The sequence below is a fragment of the Kryptolebias marmoratus genome, linkage group LG20 (genome assembly GCF_001649575.2).
Source record: "Kryptolebias marmoratus isolate JLee-2015 linkage group LG20, ASM164957v2, whole genome shotgun sequence".
Taxonomy (NCBI): domain Eukaryota; kingdom Metazoa; phylum Chordata; class Actinopteri; order Cyprinodontiformes; family Rivulidae; genus Kryptolebias; species Kryptolebias marmoratus.
Window position 1 is genome coordinate 6,999,454 of NC_051449.1, and position 18,981 is coordinate 7,018,434.

An 18,981-nucleotide genomic window follows, 5' to 3' on the forward strand; every position below is an offset into this window, starting at 1 on the left:
AATATATATATATATATATATATATATATATATATATAACTAAAGCTTTTTATATAAATGTTTTTTGTCTCATTATGTCCAGGGATGTGGTTTTGGTTGGATAAAACAGTCATGGATTTCACTAACTGGAATGCAGATGGATTTTGGTTTCACTTATATGGAAGTATTTATTCATCAGACGGGACATGGAGTACGGGATCTTTCTGGTCTGATAAACCATACATCTGCAAAACAGCAAAAGGTAAAATAATCATCCTAAACTTGTTTTACCTTTGTCTTTTTTCTTTGTGTTTGATAATGTTGAGAATGCCAAACAGGTTTTCTGTCAGATAACAAGACAGCACTGCATGAGATTCTGGAAGTAGTGAAAGTGCCAGTCAGTGTTTATGTGCATTTGTGTAACAGTCAAAAAATTTAAGTTTTACCAACAACTGAGTATATTCAGTCATGGAAAAAAATAAGTAGTCTAATTCAATTCTAACATTTTACTTATGAAAAAAAATTTAAAAAAATGATCAGATTCTATAATGATGTAAATACCACTTGAGGTGATCAAAACACATGACTTGTTACACTGTTCAACATGAATGCTTTATTTTATTATAAATAAATGACTTTGCTAACATTTGCAGATAAAGGTGATACTGAGCTGTTAAAGTTTAAAGAAGCAGTACACTAGCTCAAATCTAAAAGTAGCAAAATACTTTGTTATTACTTATTTCATTATTGCTGCTAAAATAAAATCAGAAGTGATAAAGACTACATGAATTTGTTGTATTCTCAATAGTGATTAGATGTTTTGGAAAAATTTAAGTCAAAAAACCAAGGAGCAAAACTACAAGCTTGCAACCCAGCTTTTGAAAAACGGGTTGCAGTTGTTCCACTTGCACCACTGATTAGGCACGCGAGCTGTTTAAGGGAGGCAGTCAACATGACAAAGAGGGAGGTGTTTTTACCATAAAGCATTTACAATAGCTATGTTTCTCACTAGCGTGGCACAGCAGAGCAGTGGTAGGAGCTGTCACCTCCCAGTGAGAAGGTCACAGGATCGCCTCTGGGCTTTTCTGGGTGGAGTTTGCCTCTTTTCTCTGTGCATGTGTCGGTGTACTCCAGTTTCCTCCCACAGACCAAAAACATGCATGTTAGGTTATTTGGTAACTCTAAATTGTCTACATTCCAATTAAAATGCTTTTTTTTGACCCCATGCTTTCTTTATCACCACAGTGTTACTACCAAAGCCATCACCATCATCAAGTAAGTAGAATTTTCATATTTTCTTAAAAATGATTTGGCAACATTTCTTTTGCTGATGATCATCTGCTCTTTCAGTCTCCCCAGTTGCTAAGAAAGTTTATTCGGATCGTAATCACATCACTTTGGGAGTGGTGGTCATCATTGCTGGGCTTGCATTGGGAACAGTCATTTCCCTTGTCCTCTTCAAGGCGTCTGGTCATCGTTTAGCCATCCCTAACAGATTGACTAACTTTGATAACCCACTCATCTTCAGCAACAACCGCTCACAGCCTGATTTTGTGGACACCAACACACTGGTAGAAAACACAGATGAAGAAAACATTTAACCTAAGATAACTATATAACTTAAAGGAACAACAGAATCTACTGTATTATATTGCTTTATATGCAGCATTAAGGCTCAGTTATAGTCGTGCTTTGTAGCATCGTGCAGGGCTCCATGCACGGCGCGGACCGCATGGTTGACGCTTACTTCGGTGCAGTATTTTCTGAAAAAATAGGGGGCTGTTTTGTTTCGCTTAATGCGCCTTATAGTCCGGTGAGCTTTATATATGACAAAAGTTTGAAAATGGACCATTCATTGACAGTGCGTTTTATAATCCAGTGCACCCTATAGTGCAGAAAATATAGCATACTGTATCTGTTATTTGTCCAATCTTATCTGCATTTTGACATGCATGTCAAGGTATTTTGTGGTGTTTATTCAAAAATAAATTAAAGTGTGGATAATAAATATATATTAAAATTAACACTGAGTAAGCTTGTTTTCTGCCACAAGCAGAACATCTGGATGTTTGATTTGAGAGTACTGTCAACATCAACACAACAGGTGGAGGAAAAAATGAAGAACATAAGCAAAGAAGAACAAAGATGATTTAAAATTTTATGCATGTATTAAATGTAAGGAAAATTGGTTGTAACTTTAGTGCTTACAGAAACAATAAAGTTGGATACCATTTACATAAATGTGGTAAAACATATTAATAAATAGGGATATATTTACATTCTATCATTTAATTTGTAAAATGTAACCTATGATTTGTAATTTTAGGTAAAATGATTTCATCTTACCAGATCTCATTTTTTAAATTAACTCACATAACTTTCAGAAAACATGTCCTTGAAAACTTGAATGCACTCTCACTTTGCAACTAATAAAGCTGCATTTAAAACCACAGTAAAAAAAAGTGTGCATTTTACAAAATACTATTATCAGAACCATAATTTAAAATGATCACACAGCCTTTTCAAAATAACTGAACTATCACTTTAACATTTAACATTCTTTGACAACTCCTGATTGAATGTGCCTCTTAATAAAAATATTCCTGTTCAAACATTAAAGGCTTGTAATCTTACTGGGAAATAATTTTCCGGCAGCTTCCTTCCTTTAACTTGGAGCCAGAATGTCTTTTGAATATGGTCAGGAGTTTATTTCATTATCTTTAGTTCAACATGCAAAAAAGTCACGAGGAAGGTTTTGCTGTCCGCTGTCTGCCAGTAAACAGGTGACGTACCTACAACTGCATGTCTGCCGAGTTTCACTCAGGCCTGTGAACGAAGTGGCACGGAGTTTGTACACAATCTCTATAATCTCTTTAAGCCGTGTGTAGTCACATACGTTCCACGTGACCTGTCAAGCATACAACCCCCCCTCTCCTCCAGAGTGCATGTTCACCAATTATAACAACTACTGTTCTCCTCCCCGTTACCTGTTCTTCATCTCAGTGGAATAGCAAAGGAGAAGCGTGTGTGTGTATGCATGTGTCTGCATTTGAGAAGGAAAACACAAGAAGGGGGTAAAAAAAAAGAGCCGTTCAAACTAAATAAAGAGTTTGGCTCATGCTTTAAGCATTGCATTAAGTGTTGCATAATCTTTGACCTTTAATAGATTGCCATGAACAAAACAAAAAAGACTATGTTAGTAAAAGCAAATTAACTACTAATTCACAATATCAACGAAAAGCCATGAGAAAATGCAAAACTGGGGTTCACAAAGCTTTTTTTTTTGAGAAGTTAAAAATGAGAGTCAGCAAAATGAAGACTTCTGTTTATGGCCTATTTCACAATATTTTACCAAAACTCCAAACTGTTTATGGTGAAGTGGTATTCTTTATAAACCACAGTTTGGTTCACATCCTATTCTGTTCTTCATTTTATTTTGCTTGTTACATGGAATAATGATAAACATAACTGACAAATAGCTTAATATAGTTTATAAACATACCCCAAAGGTCTAAAATAATAAGTTACTGTCAAAAGTAATATTTGGCTGTTTTACAGGAATTTATCATGTAAATGTATTTCAATATATTGTTGTAAAAATTGGACTTTGTGTCATCCTAAATACATGTTTTAACTTCTATTTTGTTTTTTTATTTTGGCTTAAGTAACACTATGAAAGTTTTGTGAGCTGTAGTGCTGCAGATTATTATTATCATTTGTTAAATTAATGAATCCTCAAATTGAACCAAACTGCACAACAACAGCTTTGGATTTTAACTTTTAATTCTTGTAGAGACTCTTGTAAGATACACGGCTTTTCCGTACCCTTCTTTAACTGCCAGAGGAAGTCAGTCTTGTCTGTAATCCGTTAAAACAGACGATTTCCGAAACCTGGAGTATGCAAAATACACGTTAAAGGCAGAAATGAAACTCAGTTGTTGAATCAACTGACGTACAAATAACAGGAACTGAGCTGTATTGCACTGTTCCTATCAAGCAAAAACTTGGAAACGATGTCAGAAACATAATGCTGACTTATTAAGAAGGAAAATAAAAAAAATAAAAAAAACGATGCATGACGAAATTCAGGATGTTTCAGTTCATTTAAAGCATCCCTCTCTTCACAATCACTAAGACAACGCTTAGATTCTCTGTGGACAACATATGGATTTTTGCCTGTAAACCTTTCTGAGGCGTCATAACAATGAGAACTGCATGCTTGGCCCTATTTTTTCTCCTGCAAACATTACAGGGCTTGGCATCAGATGGTACAGTATTCCAGCTATTTTAACTCAAGCTGTTTCTAGAAATTTAAAAAGTAGGTCACACACAAGGCAAAATATACCTGGTAGCATGTTTTGTATCTGGCAAACTTTATATTGAGAGTTTTAACAATTTATTATTGAGGTGGAGTGGTTGTACTTTTGAATTTTAAGAGAAAATTTGGTCTTTTTTTACAAACAGAATAATTTCATTTTTATTTTATTTTATTATGTTTTTAATTTAGTTTTATTTTTTCACATTTTCTCTTTACAGATTCATCATTTCAACTAACTAACAAAGCCACTGGATTTTGTTTGGTTAAAACGGGTGTCGTCTGCACTGACATACGATGGACAACTAGTGAACGGCTGCTGGTCGAGAGCAAGAATAAATGTCTTGGAGTTCAGGGAAAAAGTGTGGGGAGCGAAGTAAGCCTCTACGATTGTGATGAAAAAAGTGATCTCCAGAAATGGGAATGTAAGAATGAAACGGTACTCGCTCTTCAAGGCCAGGAGCTTTATATTGAGCTCAAGACAGATGGCACAGCTGTACTCTCAAAATCTACTGGACCCAACAGCCACCTCACAATTTCAGGAACATCCAGTGGGGCCTGTACAAGAACTTACAGAGGTAAAAAACACTTTTTTTTTGTTGAAACTTTATTACTAGGGTGATCAATGTTATATTGTTAACAGAATTTTAAAACGTAAATAAAGTGACCTCAGGTGACCTTATTCTATCCAAGGTCAGCTGGTACAGCAGGAGTCAGGTGACGAGCAAATCAGAGCAATTCTTTCCTAAAAGTATGATAAGTTATTTCTTAACTGAAGCTTCTTTCTTCTCTCTTTCAAAACCACTGAGCAAAAAGTTTTTCTCAGGTTACAAAACAAAACAAAGACAAAATGAGGGGAAGGAAGAAGATCATCACAAAAATGAACTACAACAAACTAAATGCAAAAATGAAAAGCAAATGAACTGACTCACAGTCACACACCAAGGCTTTCTCCTCGGTTTGTTATCAAACTAAGTTTGACAACAATAAGAACATTCAGTTTGCTGGGGGGTAGAAAGATCTTGAAAGGCTTTATCTCACTCTGTAATAATGATAAATAATCTTTTCTCATATTTCAACAGGTTTCGTAATCAAATAAACACATCTATTTTTGACAATGAATAATGTTTTTTTCTTCATGTAAACAATCTCTGAACAACTGATTAGACACCCACAAGCGTATACACATGTCCAAAAACAATCAAGATTCACGCAGGTCAGAAAGAACTTCAGAGAGAACAGTTACTGAAAAAGGAGAGTAGGTCAGAGGTCATGAAAAAGGTTTGCTTATTCATGATCCGCTACCGTTAAAGCATCTGGGTTTGCTGTTGGAAAAACTTCTACCCATCTTGTGAACATGTCCACTATTACCAGGCAGTATTTCTTTCCTTCACATAATTAAATAAAATCCATACACATATGTTGAAAAGGATTCTGGTTTTGAAAATTGTCCTCTTTTTGGTCTTAAATTGCTTTGTTAATTTGATTAAGCACAAGTATGACATGTTAGAAAAAGCTCTTTTTTGGAGTAGTTTGTAAACCCATAGATTGTGAAGACTTTATAAATCATAGCTACTATCCCTCTTGAGACATGGCTCAAACCATGATATTCTTTGGAAGGATTGGTTTATTTTAAGGAGAAACATAAATTTCAGCTTTTAGTTGTCCACCTTTCTTTGTCTTCTCTTTTTCAGTTCTCACTTCTAGTCATGCTTCTTGTTGTTCAAGTTGACCTCTGTCCTTCCTCTGTCTACAGTTACGTGCCCATTGTCCTTTTGTCACAAACAAAACATGCATTACTCTCTGTTCTTATGCCTCCACGACCATGTCCTCTTCTTCTGCTTCTGCTTCCTCTCTCTAACTATCTGTCTTTAACTTCCTCACTGACATAAACAGCTGTCTCCTCTTTGTCTTCCAGAGGTAGCAACTCTTTTACCTCTGGAGATTTTGCTTGGCCTGTATTTTTATTTTAGGTTTCTATTTATTTTCCTCTCCTAGCCAGAGTTTAGCATATGGTAGATAATTTTTCTCTTTCTTTTTTGGATCAGATTTACTATTTTTCTCACCTGCTTTTTTAAGATGTACTAATTTTGCACACTCAGGTGCTGCCAATCTCTCATTAAATCCAAATGTTTTCTTCCACCTTTTCAGATATTTTATACTTTTATGATGTTTAGTAAACATATACTTTGCACTTAACTCCTCACAATCCTCCTTCTCACAACAACCAGCACAAATACAACAACACAAGGACTGACATTTCCTCATTTTCTTCCCTTCAACAGCCAACCATTTTGAATGGAGTTCACCAACTAGATAATCTGTTTCAGTCGTTACTGTTAGGTTTCCCCAGCCAGGCAATTTGTTGACGCTGTGAGGTTAACATTGCCGGTTTTCTCACTGAGACACTGTTGAATAACTAATCCCAACACAGAAATATATTTACAACAAGACAAACAAGAGCTCTGGTTAGTTCCTGTGCAAGCTGGTGTTGCACAGAGTTATTTATTACCTGGAGCCTTCTCAGGTAGGCAATGAACTATTTCTCTTTTGAATTAACGTCACTGGTTTTGGATATTTCTCAGATCTTGGTTAATTCTAAATTATTTACCTGAACTAATTTATTCTTATTTAAGATATATTAACCTCCTCAAATCCAACAAGTCTGTTCCTGTCAGTTCTTTTAATCACATCACCTTTTCACCATCAGCGGAGTCTGGTCTCTGGTGACAGCAATTCAGCAGGACTACTTTAATTAAAAAGTTCCAGACTCCCCAATCCACAATTTCATCTCCAACCCTGGCAGTGAATAGATGTTGGGATCCAGCTTGAAGGACCAAGTTCTTAAAGATTTTTTTTTAAAGTAAACAAAAAAAATTAAGACAAAGTCAGTGAATTTGGTTAAGTTCATTTTACTTGCAGCCAGGAGACAAGTCAGAGCATCAGCATGGAGTTGTCTGGAGGGGCTGTCCCTCACAGCTCAGTTTTAAGCACAACTAATGCTACAGCAAGCATACAAATGATTGTTTCCTGAACTCTGTCTCACCCTTGAGAACCCAATAATAACAGTGTTGGATCCAGTCAGGTGAAGCTTTTTGGAATGTGAACCTCTAAAGAACAGAAAAACTCATGTTTCTTGGAGCTGCATCACATCCAGGTTTTGCTCGTACAATTTCACTATGTCAAACGTCAATGGCAACAAGCATTCATTAACACGATTTTCATAACATATATAAATATCATTAAAGTTGGGCTTTATTAGTTTGAAAAGGGGACCAGATGAGGTCAAAGTAATCATTGCTGTTCTTGTTTGATTAATTTATTTTTCAGAACTTTACACCATTGAAGGAAATGCAGCTGGAAGAATGTGCATGTTTCCTTTTATGTACAAAAACCAGTGGTACTCAAGCTGCACGCTGACTGACTCCCCAGAGGGGCGTCTGTGGTGTGCGGTCGAAACAAAGTATGAACATGAGACCTGGGGCTACTGCCCAACTAACAGTGAGTACTGTTCTGTCCCACAGTTTTAGCAGTGAGAGAGGGGAAGATTTAGTATGTTCTTCTTCTTTTACAATCACTGATTTAAAGTAAATAATAAAGAATTTCACACAACAATACAATTAGAGCATTTTTCCCACCATCCAGACACTGACCTTCAAATGAAAACAAAGATAACAACAAAATGACCTTACATAAATATGTAATATTCTACAGCAAAGGAAAACTGGAACAAACACCCAATAAATGGAGCAGTTTATCAGCTAAACACACAATCAGCTCTGACATGGTCGCAGGCTGAAACCAGCTGCAAGCAACAGGGTGCCTCCCTGCTCAGTATCACCGATCCTCATCAGCAGGCTTATGTCATAGGTAAGGTGACTCAAATCTAAATAAATGCACTGTTAAGAATGATGGTTGTTGCTTTTCAATCCCTGTAACACCCAGGCTGGTGGTATTGAAAGACTCATCTTACAGATTTTTTTTTTTAATCACCAATACAATTTTTCCTACACACTTACAGCACAACTGGAAGCAAAAGATGACAATCAAGGGTATAAGCTTTGGACTGGGCTGATTCTGGATTCAGAACATGGCTGGAAGTGGTCCAATGGGAACCCTTTCCGTTACCTGAATTGGGACTCAGGTAGGTTTACTTTGTGTTTCATGTCTGATACCATCTTTTTTTGTCTTCCTGTTTAACTGATAAGACAAAACTGGAGAACAGTCCAGAAGCTTAAATCCTGAGTCATTGTATAGATAATTTAATAAATAAAGTGATGGTACTCCTGCTGCTTTATTCATATCTTGTAAGTTTGATCATAACTTCATTTTATCCCCTCCATTTTTAGGGATTCTTGCTGCTCAGAACTTATCCTAATGCGTTACACAACAAAAAGCCTGTGTATGCAGTGAAAATGTGTCATTGTATCTTATTTTATCCACGGTCTTGTTTCAGGGCATCCACTTTCATATCCAGGATATGTTTGTGGAATTGTTGAGGGGGCTGTAAGGTATTCCTGGCAAAGTTCAAAATGTGACAAGAAATTGGGCTACATCTGCTACAGTAAAGGAGTTTTGCCTTCTCCAACTGAGGGTAACTAAAGCGTTTTCTTCTCTTTTCTGAAGTTAGAATTAGTCATAAATGTAAGACATTTGCTTAACTTCTCAAGTTAACTTCTTTTTGCCTGTTTTGTTAACAGGTGTTGACATGGGATTCTGTTCAGCACCATGGATTCCATACAATGGCCACTGCTTCCACCTTTATCGTACTGATAAAACATGGGCTGATGCTCGGTCAGCTTGCCGTAAAGAAGGAGGAGACCTTGCGAGCATCCGCAATTTGGAGGACCAAAGCTTTGTCATCGCTCAGCTCGGATATGGTACAAATAACTACTACTGTTTTGAGAACACAGACCTCTCCACCAAAACTCTTTATTAACTTGTAATTAGGAAAATAGTAGACTTCTGTGTTGATGTCAATTTCACAGTAATATAGAACCTCTTAGTTATAAATGCAAAATAGTTTAAAATACCAAAACAACTTAAATTCTGCTCTGTTGCTGAAGATGTTTCGCTTTTCATTTGAGGAGCTTTCTCAATTCAAAAAGCAGAGTGCAAGCTGAGAATCTACACCAGCTCTTAGCCATAATATAAATAATATGAATGCATAACAAATAACTACATGTCCAGGTTAGAATTTTTATTTTCTGCATAGATATTGTACAGTATTGCATTACAAAAATAAACTTGGAATATATACAGTTGTTGTTCTCTTTCAGTTCCACCTGAAAGAGAAATCCTTTCTCTAAAATATTAAATTTCATAATATTAAAAACCAGACTGTTGTAGATTGATCTCACCATAAAAATCCAAGTATACAAGATATCAAAACCAAATTTCTGCTGTTGAACTTTACTATTACATGTATGAACACAGTAAATGTCATTTAAACCTGCAGCTTTGGAGCAAAATAGTTGACATAAAGTTTTAAAGCAAGGCAGCTAACCTCCTTGGCAATAATGAATATTTTCCCTTGCATCATTTTTGGATTCCTTGAGGTTTTTAAGCTTTTTGTTCTACCTGGGTCAGTTTCTGTCATCTGCAATCTTCTACATATGACTATAACTCTGCTGAGTCTGCAGGAATCAAAGAACTACACAAGTTGAACAGATTTAGAAGAATTTTTCACAACTTGTGCTGCTCCAGTGATTTATCTGACAGATGAAAATATTTTTTGTTTTTTTGTTTTTTTCTGTTTACAGCATCCACAGATGAGGTTTGGATTGGACTGAATGACAAGAAGACAGAAGGCCTGTTTGACTGGACTGACCACTCCACAGTCAGCTTCACCAGCTGGGAGTTTGGAAAACCAACCGTCACCTCAGGACAAGAAGACTGTGTTCTTATCAGCGGAGAGGTACAGAGCACATTATGTTTTTTTTTTTTTACTACATCTAAAAAACCAAACTATGCAGCTAGACATTGTTTCATAGACATTACCTGTTTCCTTAGTGAATTGTTCATGTATTTCAGTTCTACAACTTGTCTTTGTGGTTTAGGCAAACTTGTGCTGTTTTCCACATTTGTTTCTTTTTTTTAGCTACATGTTTGTACAGCCAGTGTTAGAACTGAAAAAATTCTGCACATTTGACTTTCGCAGAGTGGAAATTGGGCCGACCGTAATTGTCAGGAGAAACATGGCTATATTTGTATGAAAACAAGTTCACCTGAACCTTCTGGAGACGAAGTGGAACAGAACTCAGGCTGCAGGACTGTGAGTGTCTCTTTTAACTTTGAGAATAAATGTATGTTTTGATATTCTGTCTTGAATAATAATAAAAAAGAAATAACATCTTAACAAACTGAAGTCTTGATAATTACTTTTATTAAGTATATTTTTTATAAACATAATAAAAACAGAACAACGTCTTTAAAAGTCCTAATTGAGTCAGTGCAAATTGTTGTGTGATATGAGACATTTCATTATTTATTTTTTCAAGGGTTGGAAAAAACATGGCTCCTACTGCTACTTTATTGGGACAGAGACGAAAACGTTTGATGAAGCAAAAGACTACTGCAAGAACTCAAATTCCTACTTGGCTGATGTGTCATCCAGGTACAAACATGAATTATTTATCATTATCAGATTTTTGATGTTAGGAGGTCCAGTCATTGCACACCCTTCAAGCCTTTACATATCAGGACGTAATCAAGAGAATTATCTGGACAGACATGGGCCAAATAACATTTTCAAATGTGTCTTGATTTATGAAATTAAAAAGTTTGAAGATGGTGTACTTACTTTATTTTTCACTACTTTTGACTGTGAGCCAGTCAAATGCAAAATACAACTGGATTGTGCATCAGTCAATAACAAACCCTCTCATCTTCTTTAACATGTTTCCAGAATGGATAATGCCTTCCTTGTTAGCTTGGTGGGTCTGAGACCAGAGAAGCATTTTTGGTTGGGGCTCTCAAACCAAAAGGACAAAGAAGTTTTTGAGTGGACAAACACAAAGTCTGTGGGATATACTCACTGGAGTTCTGAAATGCCAGGTATTATTATTATTATTTATCTAAATTAGTTTTTTTTTAAAGTTACTTTACAAATGATAACTGACAATTTGTGCTGTTCAAAACAAGGGCACAGCCATGGTTGTGTTGCTATGGCAACAGGGAGTTCTGCAGGCCTCTGGGATGTGTTGCCTTGTACCAACAGGGAGAAGTACATCTGCAAACATCAAGCAGAAGGGGCTGTTTTAACCCCTGCCCCACCGACTGTTCCCATCACCACGTGTGAGTCAGGCTGGACCAAATTCCAATCGAGAAACTTCTGCTATAAGGTAAAATTCAGTTCCCGGTGACCTCTCATAGCTACTAAAGAGTGTTGTCAAACCCTTACCCAATAAGTCAGCAAGGAGAAATAAAATTTGATGATGCCATCCACGTTTGTATTGTTGAGACTGGTTAATTACATACCATAAATTAACATTCCTTTCTGTCTTTTTTTTTATTTAAAACTGAACCATATAAACAAAGCAAACGTTATGTTAAATTTAAAGAATTAAACATAAAGGAAACATATTCACTGGGTTATTCTAATTATTATTACAGATGGTTACGGAAAAGGTCACAGATTTATTTTTGTTAAAAAATCCCCTGTACAATATGAAATCATCCATCCATCAATTTTTTTTACCAACTTCTGCTTTTCGGGTCGCAGGTAGCTGGTGCCTTTCTCCAGCAGTCACTGTGTGAGAGGCGGGGGACACTCTGGACAGGCTGAAAATCCATCACAAGGCCAAATAGAGACAATTGAAACAAAAAAAAAATCCATTCTTTCACTTACACCTAGGGACAGTTTAGAGTTATCAATTAAGCTAACATGCATGTTGTTGGTCTGTGGGAGGAAAACGGAGTATGGGGTAAACCCACATAAGCACAGGGAAAACATGCAAAGTTCACCCAGAAAGGTCCCAGGTTGGGAAGCGACAGGTCTAACCACTGCACCGCTGTGCCTGATATGAACAAACAGTTAAAGCTGAGAGATTGTATAAAGCACATTCATGTATTACATCCCTGTTAAATTTCCATTGTATTTGGCCCAAGTTGTCAAACTGATTCAAATCTGTTCAAAAATGTTATTTGGCTTAAACTTTGTTCTATCTTTTTTTAGAGCTATGGTTTTACATTGTGAAATAGTGTGACTGCATTGTTTTGTAAATTGTAAAATAATAAAATGAAATCAATGGTTAGAAATTGATATAAAAAATGTGATTTCAATTTAAAAAAAAAGTGATATAACATTTTTCCCATGTTACCCACCTCTACACTCACATAACATTCTTGTCCAAAATATGGTCACTTAAGAAAGCCATCATAGTGACGGCTAGTTGCTGAACTTGAAGCCTTAAAAAGCCATTCATAAAGATGAGTGATGTCAAAGTGATTGTGTCGATGGAAATTATTATTTTTTAATTGGTACATACTAATAGTTGAACTTCGTGTTTTAAAGGTGTTTACAATGCATGAAAGTAAGAGGACTTGGTATTGGGCCAGAGAATACTGCAGAGCGATTGGAGGAGACCTGGTCAGCTTCCACAGCACTGAAGAACTGCGACTGGATCCAAGGAGGTGCAGAATGATTTTCTGTACATATTGCATCCACAGCAGCTTTTCAGTGTAATGCATGACAAAATGTTCAGTAAACTTATTTTTTTTTTTTAGTTTACTTGACATGTTTGTTTCATACAAAAAAAGAACCTCTCACTTTGCCCTTTGTACACGAGCGGTTGCACCTTGGGTTTAGGTGCACTATCAAAGGCCCAGGAGTTTGAAGACTGCACAATATATTAGCTGCTCCAGCACATTCCACAAAAAAAGCACTGGAGATATGTTACCAAAAGAAGTTGGTAGATGCTGTTAAAAACTGTCATACGAAGACCTGAGCATCAAGTGTGTCGGCCCACATTGAGAGGGCAAACTTTTTTATATCAATCATCCATCCGTTTCCTTTACCTCCTTTCGCAGGGAGCGAATACAACATTAGGAATACAAACTTATTAGGGTAAAACAAACATATACAATACTTTGTTTATTCAGGTTACAACATTTAAAGCATGTACTGTATAAAAATGTGTCCCTTATAGCTATGGAAGTTTTTGGATTGGACTTCATGCCCCTGACCGAGGAGCAGGTTATGTGTGGAGTGATGGATCAGCTGTGAGTTTACAGTTTTCTCACTTTATAGTTGCTTATCAAACCTCCATGTGGTTCCTGGAGCTCAGAGTAAGTTGTAAGTTTTTTTTGTTTGTTTTGCCTACATTATTAGGTCAACTTTCAACACTGGAAAGATGGAGAGCCAAACAATAAAAACAATGTGGAAGCCTGTGTTGAATTTTATGCACATGACTGGGATGAAGATGGTTCTTGGAACGATAATAACTGTGAAAGGACCAACAGCTGGATTTGTCAGATCCATACAGGTAAATAATGGTTATTTAAGAATATTATAATAATAATTATAAAATAATATTACTGGTCAAACCTTTCAGCAATATTATCTCCTTTGTATGGTTCTCACTAACACAAAGCAATATTTATTTACAACAATACTGCATTCTTAATTAAACACTGTTCATGATTCCTTTCCAGGTGTCACTCCAAAGCCACCTCCACCCCCTGTCACTCCAGGTGAGTTCATCATTATATACCAGGCTACAATTTAGTAGCAATCACATTGAAATGATATATGTACTACATTTTACAGATAAACTCTGTAAACATACTAGTGTATACAGTATATAAAAAAGTGATACTTGAAGAAAAATCTTGTGTGAACAGAGTCTGACTTTAGCGTTAAACCAACACTATCCAGAGTTGCCACTTGATCTTTTATGCTTGTGAAATAAACATGTTTTTATATAATGCAAGTTTTAGTTAAGTTCAGTTCTGTTATGATTTTTTTATTAAAAGCTTTTGCTTAGAAAAGACTCCTTAAAATCAAGAATGTTTTAAAGCAGTGATTATGAATAAATAAAAATACAAAAATTTGTCAGGTTTCACATGCAACCTGTTCCTGCAGCTACTCAACGACGTAGCATTTCCTCCAATGTCACGTTTCTGGCTATGAAAAACAGTTTTTTGTAAATCTGACTTCCGTAGCTAAATTTCATTCTTAAAGAGATTGTAAAGATTTTGCCTAAATTGGGGTGGTATGGAGTAATTCTGAGTGGCAAGTATCTTACATGCAGTAAAATGCAGTCATATGTCAATTAATAGTGAAGTAAGGATCCAAATGCAGGTGAGTAGGAGGTTGGTTGATATGAATCAAAACTTGAATTCTAATCACAGATGAGGCAGGAATTCCAGACAACAGGATAAACAATAAACCGAAACAAACAGTAAGATCTTATAGAGAACTGACGAGAACCAGGGAGTACTGAGACAGTGATTAATGAGTGAAAACAGGTGTGCCGACCTGGAATCAAAGCCAAGAAGGGCATTTTATTGCTATGACAAAACAATAACAAAAAGCCATAACTGAATAACAAAAAAAACAAAAAACAAATCAGGGTTTACACATATATTTAAGATGTTTTACCAATATGCTAATTTTCAGATTATAACACCACTTCCGATGGGTGGCTGGAATGGAAAGGGAATCAATACTTTATGAATGGGCAAGCTATGGCCATGGAAGATGCTCGGCAATTCTGCAAAAACAGGCATGCCGACCTGGTAACCATTGACAGTGAAGCTGAATGGACCTTTTTATGGAAACAGGTGAGCAGAGATATTTATGTTTCATTAAAACAACAAAGAAATTGAGGATTTAACTACAGCAACAAAAACACCAGTGAACATTACCATTAATTAAAGCATATATTTGTATATACTGCTGTTTTTAAATACTGTTTATGATAAATTAAATAGTTTTTTTTTCTGTTAGATTTTAAAATACAAAAAAAACATAAAAAAATCCCCAGGTTTTAGTACGGAGCCAGCTTTTTCTAGCTGTTTATTAGAGACATTTTTATTGTTGTCCAAAATCGAAAGGTGGGCTACTGTGTAAATCCTTGTGTCTATGAACCAGTGGACAGATTTTAAAGAAACTCTCAGAAAGTACTCTTTGGTGGATCGCTGGGTAAGATTTACAGATGTTGAGATAAAATTTGGTGTTTTAGTAGCTAATAGTTATCTCCATCACAGACTTCAAGCAGTAACAGATCATGGGATTGCTCATAACTTTATTTTAAGATTTAACCAGAAAAGGTAAAGCTTCACTTTTCAAAATAAGATCATCTTTGTTTGAAACTCTGGCATAAAATGTTGCAGGTGGTAAGCATTCCTTCAAGGATTGCAAATTTTTTTTTTTTTTAATATATACATAAAAACTGAATTGAATTTCATTTCTGGAATTATTTGTCATGTTCTTGTTCTTTTATGCATCTCCTCACCAATTAACTAAAATAAAACTTTGTTTGTGTGTAGATATCCAGATCTCGGGATTCCTGGATTGGTATGAATGTAGATCTTGACAAAACATTTCAGTGAGTGTAAATACAAATAACTACAGAAAACAGTTATTATAGAATGAAATCAGTTTGTCAATGTATTTGTAATAGTTTCACAGTAAGTTGTGTTTGACAGATTATATTTTTTACATTTTCGTTTGTGTTGCATTAAGATGGATGGATGATTCTCCAGTGTTATTTCAAATGTGGGATGAAGGGCAGCCTGATTTCAATAACTTTGACGAGAACTGCGTTGCCATGAAGTCTTATGATGGTGAGTAACAATCATTTTCTGTCACAAAGATAAAAAAGATAAATAAAACAAATCAATACATGTGTAATCCTTAAAAAATAAATTCTTGTTGGTTTGTGAAATTATGTGATTACCATAGTAACAAAAAACACACTGCAAAAAATACAGATGAGGAAAAGTTATGTTTGCAGTGTAGTCAATCAAGAAATCTTGATATGATTCCAGGGCTCACACATTTTGTGTGTACTAACTCCTACATGATTTATTGTTAATTAATTAATTACAAAGTTCCAATCATTTCTTGCACTTTCAACCATAAAAAAATTAATACTGGTGCATCAAAAAGCAAAAAAAAAAATTGTTATTAACAGATTAATAATGTTTGATTCTTGTTGATTTATTTAAATTGAATCATTTGTTGCAAACATATCCTAAACTTATTCCTAATGTTTTGTTAAAATAAATATACATTTAGGTGGTTTTAGGAATTTGACATGTTGTTTTTTCTTATTTTGTTTCTAGGGTTCTGGCATGATCATAACTGTGGACGTGAATTTGCTTCTATTTGTAAGCGCAGCAGCTCACCGCCTGCCAACTCCACTGTGGCACCTATAGTGCCACCTAAAGGTGGCTGCAAAGCCACGTGGAAAAAAATGAACTCTAAGGTGATTGTTGGGCTGAAGGGATGAGCAAACCTGACTGTAGGGTAGAATTACAGTTTTTGTTTGTCTAATATGTAATGTCTGACGAATATGGATCTTTTAGGGCAGGGGGATCAAATTCTAATACAGAAGTGGTCAACATTAAGAACTTGGTCCTCCCGCTGTCCTAAAAGCCCCTATTTCATTCACCCTTTCATTTTGTCATTTAAAGAACCGGGAGGGGAGGTTGCATGGTTTGATGCATGGTTCCACTGGATTCTGTATTTGTAGTTTATTGATATGTGTTCATCTATAGGATAGCATGAGAACATGTAAAGTATGATTTTACAGGCTAGATTAAATTCTAACATGGCCCACAGGCCTCCAATCTGACATATTTAATTTATAGCCTAAAAACCTATTCTCTGCAATGATGGACTTTACTTTGCAGTGAAAACACACAGGCATTTGTAACAGTTTCAGAAGTTGTGAATTATATATTTTTTGTCTCCACTCCAGTGTTACAAAATCATAAACAATCAAAATGTAACATGGGAAGAAGCGAGGAAACAGTGCATAGCCATGAGTGGAAACTTGGCCTCAATTTCTTCGAGACACGTGCAAGGTTTGTTTCATCATAAAACCTTCAGATTTTCAGAACGGCTTCTTTCTTTAGGGTTATAAAATCCACTTAGACTAATAGAGACTAGCAGTAAACAAGGCCAAAGCTAATAAGGAAAAAAATAAAACACTCATATAATCAGGTCAAGATGAAGTAGGCTGCCCTAGGGGAGGAGCTACTTTTGGGGCCTGTTGAGATTATTTTGTTAACACATACAAATTACAATACAAAGTATGTGTACATTAATTTCAAGGTTTCTGCTTCTCTTAGCTGTAATGTAATATGTAAAGTCTGAAGCACATAAAAAGTGTCAAAATATGGAAGTTAAAAAACGAACAAAACTGATTTAAGTAAGGCAGGTTTTGAAAAGTGTAAAGCATTTGTCAACGTTTTATTTTCTGTTACTCAGGTTATCTTATGTTATAGTAATAGAAGCAATTTTTAAGATAATTTTATTTTAAAACTCTAACAGCTGGGAATTATTGCATTGTAACCATGTAAGCAATAACTGTTTTATTCTGATTGTAATTATCTGAAGCTGAAATGATTGTTTTCACTTTTTAGTGTTTTTAATGTCTCAAATGGTTGACACACCAAGTACAGATGTTTGGATTGGTTTACAAGATTTATATGGTTATGGGTTTTTCTGGACTGATGGACGACCAAAATCATATGTAAACCTCAAATTCCTAGTAAGTGAACATATTTTTTTTTGTGTTTTAAAAACTGAAAATGAGTGGATTCTGTAGCATACCCAATGACCTAGGTTTAAAAATATGTAATTTTGTTTCTTTTTTTAGAGAACAAATGTCAGTCCATTTAATAGACATCCGTTCCGATATGAGGTAACATGATCAAATACAAATTAACTTGTGCACAAATGTATAAGGGGGGGGGGCTTCTATTTTTATTTGTTGTCTGAAAATGTTGTATACACTTTGTATAAAATACTTATTTCATTTGTTTATTTATTTTTATTTGGGTTTCATTTTCAGATGGATTATGGCGTAAGTTTTTCCTAAAGATCTATCTATCTATCTATCTATCTATCTATCTATCTATCTATCTATCTATCTATCTATCTATCTATCTATCTATCTATCTATCTATCTATCTATCTATCTATCTATCTATCTATCTATCTATCTATCTATCTATCTATCTATCTATCTATCTATCTATCTATCTTGATTTTCTATATCGATTTTGTAATGTCTGCCTGCCTGGTGGCAGAAGCTGAAAGGAGTGGTGAAGGAGATGACATGGGGTCCTCTGTGATCTGGATGTTTTTTTTCTGATCATAGAGGCATGTACAGTTCAGAGCAGGGGCTTTGAGGTGAACCAATGATTTTTACCGGCCTGAATAACTTTGTTTTAGTTTTGTTTTCTTTTTGGTCATTAAAGAGTTTTACCACAATGATATATTGAAGGTGAGGATGAGATCAGTATGTGAATATTAAACCAGTGTTAAAATGGGCTTACTGGTAAAAAAAAGACCCTGAATCATCAGCAGGTAGAGTTGCTGTTGTCCTCTTTTGTTTATGGAGTCCATATGGAAGGAAAAGGATAAACAACAGTCCACCTCTGTGCTCAGGTATTTTAAAGTCCTAAGCACAAGCTTGCTTTGGATACATATGAGTTTAAACAAATACATG

At 35.4% G+C, this 18,981-nt stretch overlaps 2 protein-coding genes across 2 annotated transcripts in view; both read left to right on the top strand.

Moving 5' to 3' along the window:
* LOC108232841 (macrophage mannose receptor 1-like) overlaps nt 1–1,598 on the top strand; it is an 18,660-nt gene extending 17,062 nt beyond the window's left edge. Inside the window, 3 exon segments of the mRNA XM_037981808.1 lie at nt 83–241; nt 1,225–1,254; nt 1,330–1,598. Of these exon segments, the coding sequence (XP_037837736.1) occupies nt 83–241; nt 1,225–1,254; nt 1,330–1,598 (458 nt within the window).
* Nucleotides 1,599–4,086: 2,488 nt separating this feature from the next.
* Nucleotides 4,087–18,833, top strand: LOC108232963 (macrophage mannose receptor 1-like). The gene is made up of 24 exons (XM_037981978.1): nt 4,087–4,247; nt 4,516–4,872; nt 7,625–7,795; nt 8,009–8,164; nt 8,328–8,438; nt 8,751–8,888; nt 8,995–9,174; nt 10,057–10,211; nt 10,455–10,568; nt 10,795–10,910; nt 11,202–11,350; nt 11,438–11,637; nt 12,810–12,928; nt 13,444–13,516; nt 13,626–13,779; nt 13,949–13,987; nt 14,916–15,079; nt 15,788–15,846; nt 15,984–16,084; nt 16,586–16,728; nt 17,224–17,329; nt 17,891–18,018; nt 18,127–18,171; nt 18,322–18,833. Exons 1-24 carry the CDS (start codon nt 4,184–4,186, stop codon nt 18,346–18,348), a joined length of 3,069 nt encoding a protein of 1,022 aa, XP_037837906.1. The 5' UTR covers nt 4,087–4,183; the 3' UTR covers nt 18,349–18,833.
* Nucleotides 18,834–18,981: the final 148 nt, after the last annotated feature.